At 40.2% G+C, this 24,972-nt stretch overlaps 1 protein-coding gene across 1 annotated transcript; it reads left to right on the top strand.

Moving 5' to 3' along the window:
• On the top strand, positions 1-24,550 carry Epdr1 (ependymin related 1). The gene is made up of 3 exons (XM_032884788.1): positions 1-516; positions 21,759-21,967; positions 23,008-24,550. The coding sequence occupies exons 1-3, from the start codon at positions 248-250 to the stop codon at positions 23,202-23,204; spliced, it is 675 nt and encodes a 224-aa protein (XP_032740679.1). The 5' UTR covers positions 1-247; the 3' UTR covers positions 23,205-24,550.
• The last annotated feature ends 422 nt before the right edge of the window (positions 24,551-24,972 follow it).

The raw sequence follows: 24,972 nt of genomic DNA, 5'->3' as shown, positions 1-24,972 counted from the left end.
CTTTAGTAAGCCTCGGTCAGGGCAGAAAGAGCTCTGGGCGATTCACAGGGCTTCCCCAGACTCGGACCCCCAAGCCGGAAGCCTTTAAAACTGAAAATCGGAAAATTGGAAAATCAGGAGAGGCCAGGGCTCCTGAGCTGGTCCCAGAGCACATCTTCCACCAGCGCTCAGACAACGCGCGTGATTCTCCCACGCCGGGCCTCTGCTCCCTCCCAGGCTTGGCTGACCCGGGGGGCTGCGAATCACGATGCTCACTCGCGCTTCCCGCCGCCTGGTCCAGGGGCCTCGGGGGACCTGGCTGCTTGGCGGCCTCTGTGTCTGGGTGCTGTGCGGCCTGGGGATGGCGGGCTCCCCGGGAACCCCGCAGCCATGCCAGGCGCCCCAGCAGTGGGAGGGACGTCAGGTTCTGTACCAGCAGAGCAGCGGGCACAACAGCCGCGCCCTGGTGTCCTACGATGGTCTCAACCAGCGCGTGCGGGTGCTGGACGAAAGGAAGGCGCTGATCCCCTGCAAGAGGTAGGCGGCGTGGAAGGGCCAGGGGAACACCAGTTCAGGGACTTGATACTCTAGCTAGACCCCTAGTAGCTCTCGGCTCCTCCCTACCCTCAATAACTTTATAGGGGTGTTTGTGAATGGCATGGTCTGCCCAGTGAGGTGGAGGCAGGCAAAGAAAGGACTCTCCAAGAGCAGGATGAAAAGCCAGACATTCTAAGTCCAAGTTAGCCCCCAGTCTTAACTGCTGAGTCAGGCTCCTGGTACCTGTAGTCCCCGGCAGTCTAGGGCATGTTTTTTTAGAAGCCACCTACAAGGGACACACACAATATTCTGTGAAATTTATGTTTACAATGAAAACATTTTAAATTACAGTGTGTGTGTGTGTGTGTGTGTGTGTGTGTGTGTGTGTGTGTGTTGTCCCTTTGGAGGCCAGAGGACAACTTAGAGTCGGTTCTCTCTCTTCCCTCATGTGCCTCAAAGTACAACACTGTAAATGGTGTGGGGAAATGATTTTAAAAGTTCCTCACAACTCCTTACCTGCTACAATATGACCATGTTTGTTTCCACCTTGTCATTTTTCTCCTTTGAAAAACTAGTTAAAAGTCTCATTAGATCACGTGTACTGTCTCCTTAAAACTTCTGTTAGATACATGTACTGCTACCTTAAAACTGACATTAGGGCACATGCATTGCCACCATAAAACTCCAGTTTTATTTATCCTCCTCTCTTGTCAATTTATTAGTTTATTAAAACTATTTTAATGACCACAACAATTGCAAAATGGGAGGGCATGCCATTGCACACATGCTCACACAAATGCATGCACATTTACACACACACAAGGAAACAAATGGTAGTCAGCTCAGCTTTCCATTTGGCGTTGATAGAGGACATACTGTTTTGGAATGTCACCTTGTTTCTGGCCCCTTTAAGAACTGGTTTCTAATTTAAGATCACCACCTGTCTCCTTGGCCCAGCCCTCTGCTAACTTCTGGAGAGTTTCATGCCATCACACTAACATCTCTTCATGGCATTTGCACCACAAGGAATGAATGGCCGTGGTGCAAGGCTCCAGTGAACTGTAAGACTGGTACTGAATGAGAACTGTCAGCTTCTGGCACAAAACAGAGCTTGGTACTGCCATTTCACCTAAAAGCATTTGCCCTTGAACTGTTGGACTTCTTGGCTACAGTAGGGAAATGACAGAACTTTCTGAACCACCTTCTCAGAGTGCAAGGCCACCTCTTACCAAATGCAGGAGACACACCTTACTCTTGGAATCTTTCTTCTTTTGAGGACTCAACAAACCATGGACAGAAAATATGTGAAATCATTGCGCGTACTGAGCACATACATACAATTTTCTTGTCATTGTTTGTTAAACAATACAGAACTTATACACATATATATTTATAAACATATATAATATAATAGATATAATATAAACATTTAGATTATATTTGTTATTTTGAACAACCCAGTATATGTGAAATGGTATTTGTAAGCTGCAATGATTTGTCATTCTTAGATCAATGACGAGAGCATCTGTGGATTTGGATCTCCTATTGGATTTGGATCCAATTCTCCTTGGATAATAGGGACAGCTTTACATTAGCCTGGAAGGTGAGACACAGTAGTGTCTTTATAGATGATTCAGAGTGAGTGTGCAAAGACTTTCAAAAACATGAATGTTTTTCACTGGGTCTTGAAGGGCACAATAATATCCATCATTTGAGTATGTTATATAGTGTACTGGTGCTGAAACTTGGCATGTTTTAGATAATTTTGCTTAGGGTTCATAACATCACAGGTAGGTTGTATGATTTCCATTCACATAAAGACACTAAGATCTAAAAAAAAATGATAAACTTTCCTTCTATCGCACAACTGAGAGTTAAGGAAGCTGCATAGATTCTGACATCTATAATATATTATGTTCATATTCATTCATCCATTGACTCCTCATTCGGTAAGCTTTGGTTCATGGCAAAGACTGTTTCAATTATCAATGTGATAGGTCCTGATTTTCAGGAGGTAATAGTCTGAAGGTGGAGTCAGTAATTTAATTATCCCTATGATGAATACACATATGATGGAAACACGACCAGGCTTCCTTGAGAAGATGATATCCCAAATTATTGGTCCCCAGACACCCAAGATAATCCACCAAGGGTGACATACAGAAAAGACTTCATTAGGGGACATAAATATATATGTACTCCAGGCTTACTAGGTTGTCATCTGGGAGTTTATAGGCAGGACCAATATTCTGAAACTAGTAGCCCAATCACGATGAAGGCACAGAGTGTATTGAGAGATCTTGCTGAAGGCGTCTGAACAGTTGGAATGTCATCATTAAGTGGCATAAAAATCACTGGATGCATGACCGAGATTTTCTCCTCAAGAGGTTCACAAAAATGAGAGCAACACTGTGTGTGTAGAAGCAAACACTCGAGTTCCTTAGAGGCTTCAGGTGTAGAGGAAACTGGGTAGGTGGCTACATTAGGGAGCTGATAAAGAGGTGGTGATAGATAAGTGATCAGAGGCAGCATGGTGTGGAGGGACAAAGAGGAGCAGGTTGCCACTACTGGTACCTGGAGCTAACTGTACTGGCAGCATGGATCAGGGATCATTCTCTTCACTCAGAGTGAAAGTGGGACATGAGTCTTGACGTGTACTTTATGTGCTGGTGAGTAGACATGATGAACGTGGGCTGCACACCTCAGTTTGCACCTGATGCTAACTAAGCAGGAGAAGACTAAGGGTTCATTCTCACCCGAGAAGTATCATTCACCACTTAAGACATTTGGCTATGAACTCAGATACATGTCCGCCTGAATATGGTTCTGAAAGTGAGCTTTTGTAGGTTATCGTGGCTTTGTTTGAGATTCAGCTTCTCTTTTACAAAATGGGAACTTACAGCAACTCATTTATTAGGAGACTGTGAGAACTCTCTTAAGCTAAAAATATAAAGAACATGCTACATTATCTCATCTCATAGTACTGAGAAAGTGTGAAGTAAGCAGTCACAGGTGGTTCCCTCACTACCTACCATCATCATCTTGGTGGATTTCATTTCCCAGGTGCTAGAGTCTCACTGACCGCCCCTCTGAACTCAGACACTTGATTGAGCAACACACACAAGTATATTCCCTCTGGGAACTGACTCAGTACACAGACTCAAATGCTAAACTATATTTCAGTAAGTTTTATATAGCTGGCATGGAGATGAGTAGTCTCAAATCTACAGAGATAGGCTAGATCATTCTCTCCTTGTATTCAATACTATGTGAGGAGCCAAATTATGGTCAGGAGGTTATTATCAAAGAGTTGGAGCAAATAAATGAACAAAGACCCGGTGATTGTCTGTTCTAGGCTCAGTTTTAGAAGAGGGAAACTCAGTGAGAAAAATCTCTGCACTAGACTGACCTGTGAGCTTGATTGAGGGTTAATGTGGGAGGGCCCATCTGACTGATGGCAGCACCACTCCTGGTCAGGTGATCTTGGGTTGTATAATAAGTCATGTTGAGAAATACACAGGGAGCAAGCCAATAAACAATGTTCCTTCATGTCTACTGCTTCAATTCCTGCTTCTAGCTCCCTTCCTTGAGTTCCTACCCTGACTTTGATGATGGACTGTTTAAAAGGAAATGTGAGATAAAACAACCCTTTTCTCCCCAAATTGCCTTTGGTTATGCTGTTCAGCAATAGAAACCTTAACTAAAATAGAAATTTATACCAGGAGTGGGGTACTGACTGAGATAAACCTGGCATTTTGTTTTTGGGAGGACTGTTGTAACATTTGTACTTTTGGCTGGAAAATCCATTGGGTGCTTAGAGGCTAATGAGGTATTGTGAAAACTTAGAACACAATGTGGAAAGCAGTGTAGACAATGGAGGCCTGGCTGGATAAGTTCTTAGATGAAAGTTTGAAAGTCCCTTAAAGATTCTGTGGTTATTCAACTATTCAATAGCAACTAAAGGGAAACATTGTTTTACTTTGCTGGTATAATTGATATTCATCAGCTGAGGCTGAAGAATCAGCTGCAATTAAGAAGAGACCAGCATTATTGAGGTAGAATTTCTTCAGAAGTGTTTCCCTGGGTTCAGCTCAAAGAAGCAGTGATCCAGAGGGGCCAAGGTTGTACTATATTCTAGACACCTAACTTGAGTTTCTCAGATTGTCCTGGATGCAAAGTCATGCATGAAGGAGTCATGGAAAGTAGGCTTGTCACCATAAAAGACCAGGAGAGGCCACTGGTGAATGTTCAGACCCAATTACAGTAGAAGCTCTATGATTAAAGACATTATGGAGAAATTTTAAGGCTTGCCACCATGCAGCAGGGTCAGAGTCCCTGAAAAGATCCTTTTGGTGAAGGTGTAGCCTACTTGCAGTAGTATTTTGGAGATGCCAGTTCCATGGGGTGACTGCCCACGATAGCAGCAACTATGGAGAGAAGATAGCCTGAACCTATAAAACAGGCTGTGTGCTGCTGATGGCAGAGGTAGACGTGGCCTTGGAGGAGCCCAGGTGGTCACGAAAGTCATGAGTGAGCCCCGCACTGAGCTTTTTACAGTGTTACACATTGGTTTTGCATTATTCTGGTGTACCCTGTACCCTGGCTTCTCTTTTCTGAAATAAGAAATATGTAACTTTTTAAAAAAAAAATAGGAGCTTACGGTTAAAGGAATTTGAAATTTTAGAGAAATAAGAAGTATTAGAGAGGCTTGGAATTTTGATAGAGTTTTAAATATTTTAAAGAGCATGAACTTCTAAGTTGTATAAAATGTTGAAGCCGGTGAAACTTTTAAAACTCAGAATGTCTTATATTGTGGTATGAATATTAACATGACATCTTGGGGACAAATGAGAAAGAAAAGATGTAGTTGAATAGTGATGTGTTTGTGTGTCAAGTTGTCAAGGGTAGATTGTGCTAACTGTATTTTTTAAACTTGACACATGCTAAAGTCATTTGAGAAGATAGAACCTCAGTTGATCAAATGCCCCCCACCAAATTGACCTGTGGGGCATTCTCTTGATTTAATAAGTAATAAAGGAGGGTCCAGCCACCTGGGTGCTGTGCCAACCCTGGGTGGGTTGTACAAGAAAGTGGGTTGAACAAGCCAAGAGGCAGCAAGTCAGTAAGCAACACTCAATCCATGGCCTCTGCTCCACTTCTTGTTTCTGGGTTCCTGCCCTGACGTCACAGGATGATGGACTACAAACTGTAAGCTGAGATAAGCCCTATCCTCCCCAAGTTGCTTTTGGTCACAGTGCTTCATCAATAGAAACCCAAACTAAGGTGCAGGTGAAGTGAAGGTAAAATGATGTCTTTATTTACAATTGTGATGCCTCCTCACTACTCCCTACTCTCCCTTCTGCTGGTCTGGACTCATTCACTCTGAACAGTACACAGGTTGACATCATTTAAGCCTGAGTCAGGAGGTCTCTTTCCTTCATAACTTAATGACTAATTAGTGTGGGTTTCAGACATCACTGCACTTGTAAGCCGCAGCCTCAATCTTGCTAGCCTAGATTTCATGTCCTCACGGTGTATCTCATTTCTCTACCTTTATATCATCATGTGATGGTTTCAGAGTACGGCTTATAGAAGGCAATTGTATTCTTCTTCCAATGTTTTTGGCCGGGTTCTCTCTCACAGTCCTGTCCCTTGCCCTAAATCAGGTGCAGAAAGGAGTGTTTAGTGTGTGAATACATTTTTACTTTCTTTAAATGTAGATTTGTTGGTCCAAACTCAAAATGGTTTCAAATAACAGCAGTATGGCCAAGCAACCAGATGTTGTTTGAAAAAAAATATGGATGGTTGTCTCTTCATATTTACTAGTAAGTTGAAACATAAGTGTAGAATTGGATCAACTTCTTAAGAGCCTCCTTCCCCATCCAGATTGTTACGGAAAATCCCAGTGATAGTTACCGGGGAATGACTAGGATTTTCCAGGATCTCTGTTCCCTGAGATGATGGAAAAGATTAAAATAGTTTATGAGCTTCAGATAAGACAAGTCTGAACCAAGAAAAGGAAAAATTAGTAATTGATACTATTTTGTTTTCTGGTTCCAACTGTCTGTTCTGATTTCTGGATTAAACTCCTGGGGATTATATTGGGAAGGTTGAAGGAAAAGCAGGCTGATTATTTTTACAATTTAATCAATAGGGTGATTTTATGTGAGGGGAGCAAAGTAGATGTGAATGTATCCTACAGGGTACCAGTAACGCACTTCTGCTTACCGACAGTGTCTTCACATTAATGAGGCTACACATGTGGAGGGCAGAGAGTCTGGGGAGGAGCACACATGGTGATAACATTTTAGTAGGCTGCCCAGGGGTTGGTCTTGTGTGTTCCACCAGAAATTTTTTATTTATAAGTGATGAAAAGTATGTCACAGACTGAGTAGCAAATGGATTATCATTCACGTTGCGATTATTTCATGTCTGTCTTAGTCATCTCCAGAGAACAAAAAAACATTTATCTTCTCTGCTGTTATATGAAACTGTGTTTGGTTGGAAACTGTGAGGGAATAATGTTAGACAGCCATTGGGTGTGAATCATTTATTTTCAATGGTGCCTCAATTCTGAGTATTTTTGTTTAAGGGATACAGGATTGTCAATATCATGGAAGCACATTGGAGCTTCTGTTACATCAAGCTGATGGCTTCTACAATGATGTGACAGATTTAAAATTCTTTCCACCCTGTCTTTCTGCATAAATGTAAGCTTCTTTCTCTCCCACTCCTTTTCATTTAAGCTTGTCCTCATAAGCAAAAGAAAAAAAATTTAGTGCTTTGGCCCTGAGCCTAAACCCACCTCTCTTTTCTTACACTCCATTATCATATGAACTGAATGGAATTACTTATAGGGAAACACCTTTAAGATCAATTCTTGCATGTTTGAGAAAGGAAATAATGATTCTTTCCCAAACACATTATCTTACTTTATTTTGAAATTATCTCCTTGCATTTACAGAACAAAAAGACTTTTATTTTATTACAGTACAAAAATTTTAATCCCTAAACTATTGGGGAGTTCATTGACCACCAGGTATGCACATGGGCTTCAGATACCTCAGTATGTTTTCTACAAGCAAGGACATTCATTCCCTGTACCTTCAATACAGCTGTGAATCAGAAAGTCAATGCTGGCTCTATTATGCTACCTGAAACTCAGGTTTTGTTGGCTAACGTTTGTGTGTTTTTACAGCAGAAGAATATGGTTTAAATATAATTATGACATTAGGATACCATATCTGTGATCTCTTTTTGTCTAGAACAATTTCCGAAGTCTTAATTGTAGCTGGTATTTTTAAAGATTACTGTCCTGATGTTTTGTTCAGTGTTCCTCTAGTGCCTTGTATTCATGTTTATCTTACTCAGTATGGGGTGTCTCAAAGCTTAGACTGTATTGTATCTGTATGAGCACTCTAGCCACATAATGTTGTTTATCATATTGTGTCATTGTGAAGTGACACCTTCTTCCTTCATAATTAATAGGTAATTTCGTGGAAAGATACTTTTCCATCTTGTTGGTTCTTACTCTTCATCAAACACAAAACTTACTTGTTTCAATACAGACTCAGGGATCTCATTATATTCCCTGTTTTTTGTTTTTTGTTTTTTTGTTTTTTTGGGGGGGGGGTTATTTGTTTTGTTTTGTTTTGTTTTGTTTTTTGGTTTTGGGGTTTTTTGTTTCTTTGTTTGTTGTTTTTTTTTTACCTTCCCAGTTTTCCAGAGGAGCCTCTTCCAGTTTTCCTCGATTGTCTTTAGAACGTCTTATTCTTTTGAGGCAGAGTAAGATATTTCACAATCATATATATTTTCCACAGAATAAACTGTTTCCCAGGATGTCCTAGTTACTAATACTGGAGAAAAAAACTTGGAAGTCCAAGTCTGTAGTCTAGTTGTGTTCATTGCTCTCAGGTGACACGGCTGACAAGGAGTCAGGGGTCATAACACACACACACACACACACACACACACACACACACACACACACACACACACACACACACACACACACACACACACACACACACACACCCCACATATGCACAAACAAGTACACAGGTACATTCTCATGCACTCATTCACAAATATGCACACATTTAAATCTTTGTCTCTAGAATTTCAGTCCTTATCCATGGAAGAATTCTGTAGTTCTTTCCATTCCAGTTCAACACAATATGGAGGATTCTCCTCTTGAACCCATCAACTTTGTAACTCCCTTCTTACACAGGAATGAACAAGACTTCATCCTCAGATACACTGAAGACCAATCATGCAGCTAGGGTGTTCCCTTCTCACAGTGATTCCTGCCTCACCCTGGTGCTGCTCCCCAACACCACATTTACAGATGTTAGGGTCTCTTTAATGGTGTCTGTATTGCTCAAGCAAAGGAAGAGGAAAGGCAAGTTACATTTTCCCTAGATATTTGCTTTCTCTTGAATTTGTCAACCTGGCACCATTGCAGGCCTGCAGAGAGTATCTGTGAGTCTCTCGGAATTAGACTGGCCTGCACCCTGTTCATGGATTGGAATTTCATTTCAAGACTCTAAGGCTTGGGCATGACTTCTTCTTTGACCTGTTTTCCCTTTCTTCATCTTAGGCTAGAGATGCTGTTTTGTTTTATTAACTCAAGAAAATGTACTACTTTTGGGATCTCGAACCTCTCAAAATAAACCATATTGATTTGCAATGCTGACATTTTTTCAAAATAGGAGACTTTCTGAGAAGAACCACAGTTTGCTTTAAGAGGGTCTAGAGACCTTGGAGTTCAGGGATGTATCCCTTTTACTAAAAGCATAAAATAGCCAAACAGAGCCAAGAAAAACAAAAAAACAAAAAACTTTATGAATGGAAGTCATCAGAAGTGGTCACCATACTGTTCTGGAAACATCTTTTCAATAACATTGAGCTGTTTCTTCATAAGTCTGACCTTAGAGAAGGTGGTCAGGGCCACATGCCCAAAGATCTGAAAATATGCCACCAATTAGTGGTTTATTTTTCCTGGAAAAAAATGAGATAGTCTTATATTTCCCAATTCCAGTAAAAATTTCTCATTCCTTCCTTCATAAATTTTTATTTACTCATCTTTAAGGAAAAAGAGTCTCTTGAAGATTAACAGTGGAAACCTCATTTCCCTCCTTCTATTTAAAGTGCATCTCACACTAAGTCCAATCTCTGTCCTACTAGGCTCTCTCAAACCTCTCCAATCAAACTGTCACACAGCTCCATGGAGAATGTTCTGGACAGGACCAGAAACTTCAAACACCTCTAAACTCCTTAGCAGCCTCGATTCTCTTACGCGGCCCTTCCCTACCTAGATGTGCCTCTTCCACTTGGCTTTCAGCATGCCACCTTCCTAACTTTTCTTGTTATTTGAAAAATAAATATTGGTCTCTCTCTCTCTCTCTCTCTCTCTCTCTCTCTCTCTCTCTCTCTCTGTGTGTGTGTGTGTGTATGTGTGTACATGTTCACATGTGTGAGTGTGTATGCAAGTGCGAGCCAGTGATCAATGTTGGATTCCTTCTTAGTCCCTCACTGGAGCTCATGGATTCCCCAGGCTGGCTGCCACTGAGTCTCCTATCTCAGCCTCCCCAGGAACTGGGGTTACAGGTGTGTGCCACTATGACCAACTTTTATGTCGGTGTTAGGACTCCAAACCCAGGTCCTCATGCTTACAGAGCCAAAAATTTACCAACTCAACCACTGCCCCAGACTCTGCTCCCTCCTCGGCCTCATTTCCTGTTTTTAGTCTGTGTGGCTATTCTTGCACTCTACACTGTTAATGGTGGAGAGCTCCAGGACTGGGCATCCCATCCCTTTACTTTTTTCTGATCCCTCTATCTTAGTGAGATCATGTAAGTCATGGCCTTAATTGTCACCTCTTCACTGGGGGGGGGTGTCACCCACGTACTTGATTGCTGCCCAGAGATCTTCCCTCACCTCTGCACTTATGGATCCATCTGCCTGGTTGATGGCTTCCTTCGAAATCTGTGGTCATTGTGAATGCAGCATGTCCAAAATGAATGTTTCCTTTGCATATAATCAAACTAACCAAACCCAAACCCAAACCAAAGAACTAAACACATAAATAAACTAAACTTCCCCTTTCTTTAGGTACAGCAGCTCTGCTTGGTCAGCATAAACCCATGTAGTCATCCTTCTCTCTCGCCTACTTCCAAAGAGGCAGGATATAAATCCAACATGTTCTGATTTCAAAAACTACACAGAATCTGGTTACACCTTCTCTCTCATCCTAATCTCAGCTACCATGGTCTCACACCTGGATTTTTGTAATTCTCCTGTTATACCCATAATTTTGCTCTGCCCTGTTGTTTTCTAGCTTGATAACGTAAGTGATTGTGTTCACATAAATGTCTGAGTCATGTAGCTTCACCTGCTTTAGATTCAAGGAGGGCACAGATGTCCCTGTGGGACTTAACTCCTGGCCCCTCCATATCTATTCTCTTTGCCTTTGTTGCAAGTCTCCCCACAGGGCCCTCCCCATCTCATCCTGTGCTCCTTTGCTTAGGTTACTGTCATGGCTTGTCATTGTCTCATTAGCTAACTTGCCAAGCCTTCATAATGACTTTCTTCTCTGAAGGGGGAGGATGCATGTGTAGTACCAGTATACTATTGAATTCTTTGTACTAAGGCGTTCTGGGCAGAAAGTAAGTTTCAATAAAAGTGTCAGATACAGATGTGATAATAAATACACACATGATATGTATTTTTATGACTTTGGTATTATCAGCATTATACATGTTCATGACAGAAAAATCCAGACAATGGTGAAAGCAAATAAAAGAAGGATCATCCATTCACCGTCCTTCAACCAGAATTCACAGCCATGGCACATGGGCTTTCCAGGTGTTCTATTCCTGTACTTAACAATTTTCAAGTGGAAACATAGAGCTAAGGTTTAGCTCAGCTTAGAAAGCCTGTATTACATGGATTTAATCTCCAGACCTGTTACAAAAAAGGTAAAATGGAAATATACAATGTGAATTTTAAATTTAAAAAGTCATTGTTCAAGAGCCTCATGCTACTAAATGATAATGAAGCATTAGCTAAAGACATAACGTAAGCTACTTAGGCAATAATCCCTCGTCATGGGAACACCACATTTCCTTACCCCTGTTTGTAACTAGTGTAACTGACAGTAAAATATGTAGCCTTACATTTTCATACAAATGTATATTAAATATTTTAAATTTTATTTTTTAAGTTCTTAGATATGAAAATAATATGAATTGACTTACATATTTTAAAAGTGTTCTACAGTTAATCAAATTGACTTTCAGGAAGCTTATTCATGGTTAGCAGCCTATGAGCATCCAACTTTCCACATCATATCTATAAGGAGTTAAGTATGTGTAGTAATTTGTGGTACTATAAACAAGAAATAGATGGCCAGAATGGCACTTCTGGGGCGGTGGCGCACTGCTGTGGTTTGGTTCTGTCTGTGGTGAGTAGGGTTAGAACTCACCATTGACTCTGGGAAGCTGCTGGTTTAACAAGGGCATTGATCATTTCAGTGAAAAATCACTGATAGATCTTATAAAGAAAGTTTTCTAATTTGTAGATAAAACATGGCCAACTCAGTGATTCATTTAACAGACTGCCTAACATGACGTCACTTTGATATTTTTGAAGTGCGTTTGGATGCATAATGATGCATAATTCTTTTAATAATGTACCTGGGCTAGCAAAATGCTTGTAGAGGTTACTTTAGAAGAAAGAACACAGTGGACCAGGAATGATCTCATAGACCACATCCTTGGGAGCAAAGAGTTCTGAAGGAAGAACCTAGCCCAGCCTTATCATCCATGGAGACGCCCTGTTGGGTACTGCCTCTGCGTGACGTGGGAGTGCTTCACTTCAGACCCGTGTCCTCTTTGTCCACCATATCACACACTCTGTGACTGTGGAGATTGGAGTTCCTAAAGGCTCCAGGTATGGCCTGTGTACTCCTGCAGCCCCAGAGAATCCACCATTATGAGATCTAAACTCTCCTTAAGGAGTTGAAAAAGGAAGTTTAGGGTCTGGTTTTTCTAACACTAGTATGGTTCCTATTAAACAAGGCAAGTATTTATTTAAGTCTCACTTACCACATTGAAAAGAATTTAAAGTGCGTTGTTTGCCATGTTTCCTTATTCGCCATCCTGGATCCAGTTCCTGAAAGATCAACAACTTCCCATGGCTCACTACAGGGGGATTTCTGTAGTGTGTTTATGCTCACAGGTGCCTAAGGAGCTTGGTCATGTTTAGGGGTTCTCCTGTTTCCCTACATTGGAATTATAAACACTCCATTGGGCTCAGCTTTTTGGAGCAGGTGCTGGAAATTGAACTAAGGTTCTTATTCTTGCATAGCAAGCGTTTTACCATCTTGACAACCTTCCTAGCCCTGAATTTAGTTCAAATATGCTTTTCTCTACCCTAACTTTGAAGTTTTTTATTATTATTATTTTTGAATTTGATGTCTCCAGGTCATGTCTAACACTAAACATTTTAAATTTTGTTTCTTGCTAAATTAAAATGTTGCAGTTTTCTGGGTTGAACCCAAAAACTTTCATATGCTAGGCAACTATTCTCAGTTTGACTATCCCTATGTCCTCTTATGCTCTATTTCTACAGGTTTAATCTTTCTTTCCTCCTGTACTTTGGATAGTTTCTCTACTTTTTTTGGCTCTCTTACATGCATCTTTTTAAGTTTTTTATTTTGTCTTTAACATTTTCATCCATCTCTTAATTTTTAAACTTTTATTGCCAAAATAATATCTTGTAAATCTCCTCCTCCTCCTCCCCTCCTCCTCACCACCACCACCACCACCACCACCATTATCTACTACTTTCTTGTCTTTGGATTGTCTTATGCTAACACCACTGCATTTTTATCTTGACTTCCTTTTTTTCAAGTGTTTTATTAAATGTTCTCTGAAAGTGTATGTGTGTGAGAGTTTCTACTTCAGACTGCTGGGAAAGGTTACTTACCTACTTAAAATCTCAGGGCTCACTGCAAGCCCAGCCTCACTGCCCCCACTACATCCTGTCCCTGTGCCATAGCTGTAAAATACACCATGCTTCATGGCAGTGTGGCCTCCTCAGTACTAATGAGATCATTCCTCTGAGTGTCTGTAACTAGCTTGAACTGTTGCCTTGAGGAAAAAAATGCTCTGTGTCCCATCAGATGAAAGAATATTCCTACAAGTTGCCAGTATCAATCAAGCTGTATTTTTGGAAGAGAAAGCACTTTAATTTCTTGAGCATTTTTTCCCTTTTGAACTAGTTTCCAAGGACTGAAGTTTGGCCACCTATGTCTGCTCACATTACACACATAAATTATACTTCAATTTAACTTTACCTCAGACTGCATTCTTAAATATTCTAATTTTCTTTTAGTTGTATGTAATTGGCAGAATGTCCACAGTGAATTTTTCAAGTGTTTTTCTTTTTTGTGTCTCATCATTACTGTAGGGTGTAACTCACACTTCATGTGTGCCAGAGTGCAAGTGACTGTAGCTCAGACTTTCCTCCTGAGAGTTAAGATTACTAATCTATTATACTGCATGGTAAATGAATCCAAGATTTGACCAATAGCTTCCATAAAGGCCAAAGTACTTCTGTGATCAAGTTATATCAGTGCACTGCCTTGACTATAATTTAGTGTGTCTGAGATGGTCATATACTTATGAGTGAGTGAGGAGCCACTGCTTCCTTTGTGGAGACTAGGGTGGGGCACAGCATTAGGGAATGGAAATAAATCTGATAGATAAGCAGACTTTGAGTCTAACCCTGACCCCAATATTCACTACTAAGTTGTGATCTAAAATGCACATACTTTAATGTGTTTTTAAAAAATACATGTGCTAATGACAATCAAACCAGCTGAATTTGCCAGTGTGTAGACTCCACAATTCAAGCCAGAAAATAATTTCACTTTAGCCATTCAGGCAGTAGCTAATTAGGTTAACTCACTCCCGGGCTTGACTTCAATATTTTAGAGTCTAAGTTTAGCCAAATGCTTGGGCTTTGCTCACTCTGCAAGGAAAGATTCACCCAACTTCCATAAGGATCAATATACAGTGTCTGTGATGCAGGGTTTAAAGCAACCAATTAGTGATGCTGAACAGGTGTCAGAAAAGGTGGTACTAGGAGAGGTTTGCTGATCGGAACTCTTGGGATGTATTTGTGACACATATTACTAAGTTTCATGCAAGTTTCTTTAAAACCTCAGACTTTGCTCTGTCAATTGCTATTCCCTTTCTAGGATGTTGTCTCAGATTTGCTACCTAGCACATTGACATACAAGCACCATGTCTTTATCCAACTACATTCAAAGACAGTAGGATTGAACCAGCGCCCTCCTCTTGTTTTCTAAGAGAAATCTCCATTATTCCTTCTTCAGCTTTCCCTAAAGTCTTCAAGGCCAGAGCCCATTATGCTTTTAGCTCAAAAGGTAACCAAGAATAAGTTATAGGATTCCCTCAACTTCCATTTTGAGAGGAAGATGAAGGGAAGGAGCAAAAACGCCTATTGTTCTTCTCTGAAGGTCTTCACCACGGCAGTCGGAAGTTGTCCCCCCATTACTCCATTCCACCCACATCAATTAACCCCTCTTTGCTACATTGTCAGTTTTTTAACCTATACAAGTTAAATGAATGATTCATTCATTGGCTGTTAGCTAGTGGCAGTATACCCAAATCTGATTGCATTTTCCCACCTAGTGATGATGGCTCACATTTGTACAGCCATTTAATATCCATTGTTTCCGTGATCTTCATAAAGGCACTCTAAAATTTAAAGTTCTGGAACACTCTTAGATGTTTGGAACAAGAAAACCAAAATTGTAACCAGACAACCAAAGTCTAGTAAATGGTGTGTCTTGGATTTGGGACCAAAGATTTCTGCAAGGACTTTCACTTTATTAATGAACTTTACACCAAAGTAAAATATTAATGTATGTTCTCCTTCCTTCTAATAGCATAACCTTCTACTATATACTTTCATGCAGAAACATGTGTAAGCCTTCACATCTAGTTGTGATGTGACGACCTATTTACAGGAGGTAGTAATAGATCATAAAAGGAGACTTTCATAGAGCAATCCCTCTACATGGACCATATGAATGACAGTGAATTGAAAACCAGTTCACAGTATATATATGATAAATGGGAACTGTTAAAAGTACTGTGATCTCCCTATAAATATTATGTAACTATTGATTAAAAATTCCTCACTAGCAAGTATAGTCTAATAGTACATTAAAAAATACAGCACAATCAAGAAACATTTTTCATAGGAATGCAAGAACAGTTTCTTTCTTTTCCTTTCTTTCTTTCTTTCTTTCTTTCTTTCTTTCTTTTTTTTTTTGAAATCTTAATGCCCCTAAAACAAGGGGCACATGAGAATATTCTTAGTTTAATAGAAAGACAATTGATCAAGTTCAATAAACAAGATTGGTAGAAGGAAGTTTGCAGGAAATGACACCACTTTCTTACCACAATAAATGAAGCCCATATATTTCAATATTGAGGGTGCACTCTTTCTCCCGCTCGGCTAAGGACGCTATCATTCCTACTCTGTTCAATGATGCTGGTTTTATAGCCAGAGAAAGTGCTAGGAGGATGAGAGCTAACATGGAAAAGTGAAGACACATCTTTTTCAAGGAAATGATGTAGACAGCCTTGAAAATAAGAACCAAGACTGAATTCAAGCAGCAAAAGAATTCAGTATGATGTCTGAGTATAGAATTAACAATCCAAACCTGTAATCTCCATGTATATAAATAAACAATGACCTGCTATAAACTTAACAGGCAAGAGGAGATTCAATTTATTCCAGCATCAAAAGATAAAAAGTATTTAAAGGAAATGTGAAAAACATGTTAGGAAAAAATTATTACTAAATCAAGGAAATCAAAAGTGGGCATACATATTTAGAGGGTAGAATGACTTTACATGTAAAGGTATTATATTTTCATTAGTAATACATATATTTAACCCAAACAAGATAAAATTGTCATCTAAGGGTTAGTTGATTTGAGCTAAACAGTTCATTTTTAACTTTATTTGGAAATGTTAGATCTAGCTATCGAGTAAAACTCTATCAAAGAAGAAAGCAATTTCTGATGAGTACCGTGAGTATTTCTAAATAAGCCCGTGCGGCTCTAGTGAGCTGACACGCAGCCCAGCAGGATAGAAGAGCTCTGAAGTAGATCCAGGGACAGAGAGAGATTGAATACATGATGGGGTTTGATTTCCTATCACCAAGGAAAGATGGACTGTTTGACAATGCTCTTGGTGCAACTGTAACATTTCCTTTTAGATATTAGACCATGTATGAAAATAAATTTCAACTTGGTTTGAAGTTCTGAATATAAGAAAAAAAAACAGGCACAGAGAGCATGGAGTCATTCCTTTATAAACATGCCATAGATAATATTTTAGGAATAAAAATGTTAGAAGCAATAAAATAAATCTTATTTAAATTGCAAAAATTCTTTTCTCTATAAAACTAGAGTTAAGAACATATGTGACTAAGACATAAAAGGCAAATTTTTTTAAAAAGACAGAAAACTGGAGATAAAGTCACTAAACCTGAGAGCAGATAGTTGTTTCTCAGAGGAAAAAAGCCAAGGTGTTGCTTTGAGAGGTGACAGCGTGTTCGCCTGACCTGCATGATTGGAAACCACCTCACTCATCCAAGGGCAGCACATGGAAAGTGGGGATCCTGGCTTCTATAGTTAGCGTCTTAATGTGCCCGTGACCTCTTAGTTTAGGTACTGTGTAAGCTTCTCAAGCATTATACTTTAGGTTTCTGTCATCTTTCCTAAGGACTTTCCCCCCTCCTTTTTAAAGATCTAAAACTTGGCCTTGGGAGTCTTATTCTCTAACCTGCTGATGGACACAGATACAATTTTGGCAACATCCTCTTTTGGCAGAGGTGTAAAGAGAGCAGGCCCTCATGTGTTGCTAGTAAAAGTACAAAACAGCACAGTCTAATGGAGAGAAATCTGGTAGTGTTTAAAACAACCGCTGATATTCTGACCTTTTGACCTCGGTATTCTGTTTCAGATGATGTTGCATTTCCCAAACAGGAGAGAACAAAGTTACTCATTGTGGTGCTTTTGTCCATGTAAAATATGGTAACAAACTGGAAAATATTGGAAGCTGACAAAAAGTGTTATCCATAAGGCCTGTGGAGAAGAAGGGGAGAGATTGGGGAAGGAGAAAGATTTCTTTCCGTATGCTTCTCTAGAGCATTTTGAGTTTCAAAACATGACATTTTTTCACATTCAAATAATGAAGTTAAATCAAGGGGGAAAAGTATAAAGTTTTTAAATTTAGAACAAACTGAAACAAAGAAAGCTAATGATTATTAATCTGGAAGAATAACCACTGGAGTCGACTTACTCAGTGTGAACATTTTAGCACAATATTGACTCCAAGCGTCAACAGCTCCAACTAAGGATACAACCGTGTGATGAAATCCTACCTGTATTCCACACATTAATTTTCAACAGTTTTGATTATAGTATAAAGCGTGCGCATCACTTTGTTGATAATTTTGGAAACAGGCTTTTTTATTTTAATAGACATGATAGATAAATGTAAGAGCAATAAGGAGAACCTATGATATTAAATTTCAGCTGGAAATAGTAACATGAATTTATGATTTTGTAAACATAAGAGGCTGTTATTACTGAAAAGCCATTCCAGCAATAACATCTATTACCCCACGCTGGTCCCACCAAGTCTGACTAGGAAAGCCCACAACAGTCCTGGGACATCTGCTATCACAAAGTCACCAAGTATTTAAAGATTAATAGTATTGTGTGGCTCGAAGGAACTCTCAGTGACTAAACAGATGATGCTTGACCACTTAATATATGGGGCCTTGAGAGTAGGGAGATTCTGCACAAATTAGGCAACATAGACAGGTGTCAGCTATTCTGCCCTAGTCTTATTACATTGACCTCTAATGAAATAATTCAAGAAATGATTTTATCTAAAATTTCTGGGTTAAGGCTGCCAAGGTATCACAACAGATAAAGCCATTTGCCCCCAAGCCTGGCTACTTGCTTTCTCGCTGGAATTTTGATGGTAAAGGAGAGAACCCACTCCAACAAGTGGTCTTCCTCTGACCTCTATAGGAACATGGGCTTGGACTTAACAAACTGTCCCCTTCCTCACATACTTGCAAGCTGCACAGAAGCAATAAATAAGATAAATGCATCTAAAATATTTAAAAGCACCTTATGGGTGATTGAAATGAAAACCAACACTGGAAAATAGGATATTCCTAGCATCACAAAGTATTGCTCAACAATGATGGCCAATTGCTCATGGAAAGATAGGTATTATCATATGTCATGGTGGCCAAGGTTAGCAACACTACACTGAGAAATTGAATTAGCTTTTTTTTTCATGGTATGATAATGCTTCCTGAGCCGAAGTCTCATCAAGCCACAGACATAATACTGTGTGTGTGTGTGTGTGTGTGTGTGTGTGTGTGTGTGTGTATGTGTGTGTGTGTGTGTGTATGGGGGGGGGTACTGGGAGAGAAACTAGAGGCACAAGTTTAATGGCATACAAGGAAGCTGTCCAGCAAATCCAGGAAAAAATGCAATAAGGCCAATGTATACTTTAAGGGTGTTCAGTGTGGATATTCCATGGGGACCCCACTTCTCAGTAGTCTCTAGAATTGGTCATTGTTCTAAACTTTGAATTGTTGTCTTCCATGGTCCCACCATAATGCTTCATAGGTCCCAAAGCAGCAGGTCCTCTGGAGCTGTGAGCCAAGCCCGCCTTCTTCCTCAGTTCAAGTTCTTGACTCATCCTACACCTGAAAGCTAATTAAATAGAGCTCTTCCTTTGGACCCCACATGGAGCCTCAGTTTCCTCAACTATATCAGAAATGAGCACTGGTCATGGGCAGTACAAAGTCACAAGCCAAAACTAAAGCTTAGTAAAAACAAAGGAAGGTCATCATCCCCTAGTGGAGTCTCTGAGCACCTCAGAAAACAATGCAGCTACAGGAACCCCAACTGGCTAGTTCTTTCTTTTTGCCACTTTGTTCTTTAGTCTTACTCATTTCACATGGTGAAAATCATCCCCACAGCTTCTGAGTTCATATATGACAGTTCATTTATACAGAGAGGCTGACCAGTAGTCCCTCAATCCCAATTCTACACATCCAAGGAAGTCTGAATATGGCCCACTAGGTCACATATTCTCATGTAGGTCAGTAAGCTCAAGTGAGGGTGCCAAGGTCTGTATGGGGGATATAGATATTAGGTTGGATTGGGGGTTGATGGGAATAGCCTCAGGAAGCTATCCCCTTATACACAGTTATGTTCATTCAGGGGACAGTTATCACAGTTTGAACACCATAACCTAGGAAAAGCATGGCATGATGCTAACAGTGGGGAGAAATGATTCTGTTGTATAACTCTGAGGGTGCATAGCAGAGTGTTGGGCGGTCAACTTGTCATAAAAAGCACCATAGAATAGGATTTGCTTATGGAAAGAGGTTCCTTTGGATGTGTTGTTGACATTTCTAAATTCAGTCAATGAATGGTTAGGCTTTATTGTCTTGGTGACTTAACAGATCATTGCATAATAGACAATACTGGCTTATTCTTTGTGTACCCTACATGTATTCTAGAAGAGATTGGCTCTATTTAAAACACTTATGTGTGTAGTATGTTGTAAATGTGTGGTGTATGTATTTGTTAGCATGTGTGTGTGCACGGGCACTTGTGTTTCATACATATGAATGCTAGTTGTGGACCCTGGGTACCTTTCTTTGGTCACTCTTCACTTTGATTTGGGATCAGGTCTGTCACTAAACCTGACATGTATTGACTTGTCTATGCTGGCTGTCCAGTGAGCTTCAGGGACCCATCCATGTCACCCAGTACTGGAATTACAGACATCCTTTGACATGCCTACTTTTATGGAGATACTGTGGATCCAAACCCAGATTCTTATGCTTGTCTAGCAAGCACTTTGACCACTGAACCATCTCTGTAGCCCAATACTACCTCTATTTCAGCAGTATTACATAAATGCATATGTTCTTTTCTTTCTACATTTACTCCCACCTTTAAATGCGCGTCATCTATTCAGTCATTGCTTTTCCCTCTTATAAGCTGGTTCTTGCTTTTCTTGAATAAGTGAGATACATGTAAATATATAAAATGAGCTCATGATCATATTGTATTTCTCTACCACCTCATAGAAATTATAATGCTAATAGTGATACTTTTGACAAAATAGATAACATTATTAATAATGCTTTACTTTGATGAAATTAATTTCAAACACAGATTCAGAATAGAGAGCATGCATCCTGCATGAACATGTTTTGTAGAGCCTGAGACTCATCGAGAAAAGATCATTGATCAGTTGCCCATTTTCCTCATGGTGCTTGGATCAAACCATGTCAGGCAGGTGCTCTGCCACTCAGTTATCCTCCCAGACCATAGTGAGCAGTCTCCTATAACTTATGAAAAGCATTATGTAAGGTCTTGCCTTCACTTTGAAATGACCGTGTACCCAGGGGCTTTAGAAAGAACCCAAATCACTTAACTTTAAGACACACGACAGAGCATCCCTAGAGATTTCTGGCTCCCGATTCCTTCTTTCACCCTGTAGGAAGGGCGTGTATGAAGTCACTAGAGGAGATAGATAGCGTGTAGGCAAGCTTGCTGTATTAGTCATTTACTCTAAAGGTTCCTCGGCCTTTGTCCTTGCTGCCCTACGCTCGTCAGGCTACACACAGAATGCCTTGCATCAACAGAGCAAATCATTCATAAAGGTTGCTTAGGCCCTAGATGCAGGCATTTTGTCTGTTTGTCTTCAGTGAATTCTCAGTTTCAGGATATTTCTCTTGATTTAATGCAGCAAAAGTGAGTTTTTCCTTTCGCATACTAAACAAATCACCATAAGCCAGCAGTGAAACCCACGTGTCCTCCTCATTTTAGGGGCCTAACCCTGGAGTCTAGCATGTAGTGGTTCACAGATAAGAATTCACCTTGAACACTCAAGTTTAACTTCTAAACTTTAATTTTTCCACAGTTGGGTGATTTGGTGGGAATAAATAAAGAACAAGTTATTTACAATCTTTAAAAATAATTTATATGATACTTTATATCAAAGGTCTTTGGGCTCTATGTTGATGAAAGAAATGATTATTTTTAACATAAACATTCTTAACTATTTTTTGAATCTACATTCCAGATTATTTGAATACATTTTACTCTATAAGGATGGAGTGATGTTTCAGATTGAACAAGCCACCAAACTGTGTGCAAAGATACCCTTGGCAGAACCCTGGGATCCTCTCGACATTCCCCAGAATTCTACCTTTGAAGATCAGTACTCTATTGGAGGGCCTCAGGAGCAGATCATGGTCCAGGAATGGTCTGACAGGAGGACAGCCAGATCCTGTAAGGATGGAAAGGATTGCCACAGAGTGTATGCTGGGGAATATACTCTTCTAAGTTCCTTACTGAACGTAGTTGTTGGGGAAAGTCACATGCTTAGATGAGGTTTTAAAGCCCATGTAAATCCCTTGTGTACTTGGCAACTATGGGTAACCATTTTCTTAGTAGGTTGTTGAAACACCTCCATCTTCTAACCTCATCTGCATACCTCTATCACTTTGGATCTTATGGGATCACCCTTTGCTATAGACTTTTCATGAAATCCATGAGGTCTGTGACCTAAAGGAATTTTTTCAATAATACTCCTGAATTAGGTGCCAACATTTACCTCCCCTCCATCACTTCCTAAAACCTCTGTGTTCCAGACCATTATTGATAAAAATCATTTTTTTTTTACTTCTGATGTTGTTTTGAAACATATAGAGTAGGCTTTCAGTCTGTGAGAGATACTATGGCATTTAACCAAAGCATTACACATAAAATTGCCATATGGTCCAGAGCCTCCAACTCTGAATTATATGCTCAAAAAATGATGGCGGAGACTTAAATAGCTATCTGTACACTCATATTTATAGTGCCCTCATCCCTAGCACCAAACTGTTGCAAACAGCGCAGATACCATCAGCAGATAAGTGCATAAACAAAATGTGATACTATGATAGTTTTCATCCTTTGAAGGGAAAGGAATTCTGGCATATGTAGCAACATGAATGACACTTGAGGCCATTATGTAAAAGGACACAAGCCAAACACAAATAATAAATACTGTGTGCATGAAGTGCTCAAATCTATCAGACAGTCAGTAGCATGACTGTTGCAAGGCATGGGAGGGGAGGAAGATGGGAAACCACTGAACAGAGTTTTCAGTTTGGGGAAGTTGCAAGGTAAGTTATGATGATATAAACCGATGTGGACACCTTCATAATGCATCCTTGAACAAAGTTAAAAAGTGCATTTTATGTCATGCATGATACCACAAAATAAAAATGTTCAGGAATTTTGCCTCTCTGCTGTCTGAAAAGGTCAACTTTTTTCCTCTTTAGATGAAACCTGGATTGGCGTTTATACAGCCAAGGATTGCTACCCGGTCCAGGAGACCTTCATCAGGAACTACACTGTGGTCCTGTCCACTCGGTTCTTTGATGTGCAGCTGGGCATTAAGGACCCCTCTGTGTTCACCCCACCAAGTACGTGCCAGACAGCACAGCCAGAGAAGATGGAAGAGAACTGCTCCCTGTGAATTTCCATGGGCGGAAGCCACGACCTCAGCTCTTAGGGACTTTGTGTGGAAATGGACTAGAGGCCAGTTGGAAAGCAACTGGTCACGAGAAACAAAGCCAGTTTTAGGAAGATAAACCCTATGTGGATTTGCTTGCCATCTGACTGTGGCTGCTCAGCTCTATTTTTGGAAGGAACCTGGGTTATCCTTTCTGTGTGCAGGTGTGTAGTCAGTGCTGTAGGGTAGGACGGGGTGAAGGTGGAGTCAGCACAAGGAGTTTGCCTCTGCAGAGTGAACCTTTTATTATTGCCAATAAGATTGAAAGTGATAATAAGATAATATAAGATAATAAGATAAGTATAATTTTTTTTTCAGTTCTCTCCTTACAAAGAAAGTCCCTTGCTTGTGTGCACCAAGGTAGCAACAGTTCCCACTGACCCCACACCTGTCTCTGGCTACTATGAGACGACCCTTTAAGATTCTTTCCAAGCTTAAATTTTGTCGCATGGCCCACCGGATGTAGATATTCTGCAAGGAAGTAGAAACTTGTAATGCAAAGCAATGTTGCCTCTGAAAGGAAAAAAAGTTTTAAGCGGGAGGCTTAGACAATCTTAGTATCTTCATGTGAGATGAAGTCAGAGCCGTGTGTGCTGCTTTGTGTGCAAGAGTACTGACTACTGTGCTGAAACTATGTCTTTTCTAGAGGGCAAACAGGCTTGCAAAACAGCATTGAATTGGGAGGCCCCCAAGTAAGGCCTAGAATTCTCTGCTACTCTAATCTTTAAGTAATAAATGCACTAGGCTAATAGCCCTCGCCTTGCCTTTCTGGAAACTCTCTTTCACAACTCTGTCTATATGACTACTGCTCACGCTTCCAACATCAGCTCACATGTGACCCCTGTGAGCTGCTCCAATGCCTGAATTCATTGCACCTTACAGCTTGGCATGCCTTGCTCACAATGCTCATTATGCTGTGTGAGGATTTCCTGATTACTGGAAACTAACCTCTGTTATCCTGGGTAAGAATCCCTTGAGTTACGGGTACCATGTTCTGTTTACTTTAATATCTCCAGCACCAAGCAAGTGCCTGGCACATAGTCCGTGCCCCCAAACATTTGTAGAGAGGAGCTCACCAGCTCTGTCAGTGTTTAGTTTTCTCATCTATTAAACAGGGTTGGTTTTTCTGGTTGCTAGGGAGACTTGTAGTAATACAACTTACTGTTCTAGATTCTTTACCACTGCGTTTCATTTGATCATGTATCACCTTTTGTTATCAAGAGAAATGTGTGAAGCTTGCTTTATGCTGTAGTCCTCTATATTGTAATTTATCTCTATACAATTAAACAAATTTATTGACACCCTACAAATTATTCTTTGACGTGTTTGTTTTTCTAATAAATATGTTTGAACTGAATAATAAGGAAGATAAAATCCTTCTGTAGTAAGCACATAAAATACTTTGCATAATCCAAACCAGATTGGTTATCTTCAGAGCCTACTAAGTCTCGTCGTCCATAAAGTTCAGCTTTCAGTTTCCTGGACCAGAAGGAAGCTTCAAAGGCAGTATCGATCTGCTTTTCTGAGTCAGTCCTCACCACTAATCAGGATCCCAGGTAACATCACAATGCAGTAATCAGGATCCCAGGTAACATCACAGTGCAGTAATCAGGATCCCAGGTAACATCACAGTGCAGTAATCAGGATCCCAGGTAACATCACAGTGCAGTAATCAGGATCCCAGGTAACATCACAGTGCAGTAATCAGGATCCCAGGTAACATCACAGTGCA

The sequence above is a fragment of the Rattus rattus genome, chromosome 14, assembly GCF_011064425.1.
Source record: "Rattus rattus isolate New Zealand chromosome 14, Rrattus_CSIRO_v1, whole genome shotgun sequence".
Taxonomy (NCBI): Eukaryota; Metazoa; Chordata; class Mammalia; order Rodentia; family Muridae; genus Rattus; species Rattus rattus.
Note: the sequence above shows the minus strand (reverse complement) of the source record. Positions and strands in the feature narration are given on the sequence as shown.

Bases quoted from the DNA above. Each gene is read 5' to 3' on its own strand.
- Epdr1 (XM_032884788.1), top strand. From the start codon at position 248: ATGCTCACTCGCGCTTCCCGCCGCCTGGTCCAGGGGCCTCGGGGGACC. The intron at 517-21,758 runs GTAGGCGGCGTG...TCTACATTCCAG, and splicing joins GCGCTGATCCCCTGCAAGAG to ATTATTTGAATACATTTTAC. The intron at 21,968-23,007 runs GTAAGGATGGAA...TTTCCTCTTTAG, and splicing joins CAGGAGGACAGCCAGATCCT to ATGAAACCTGGATTGGCGTT.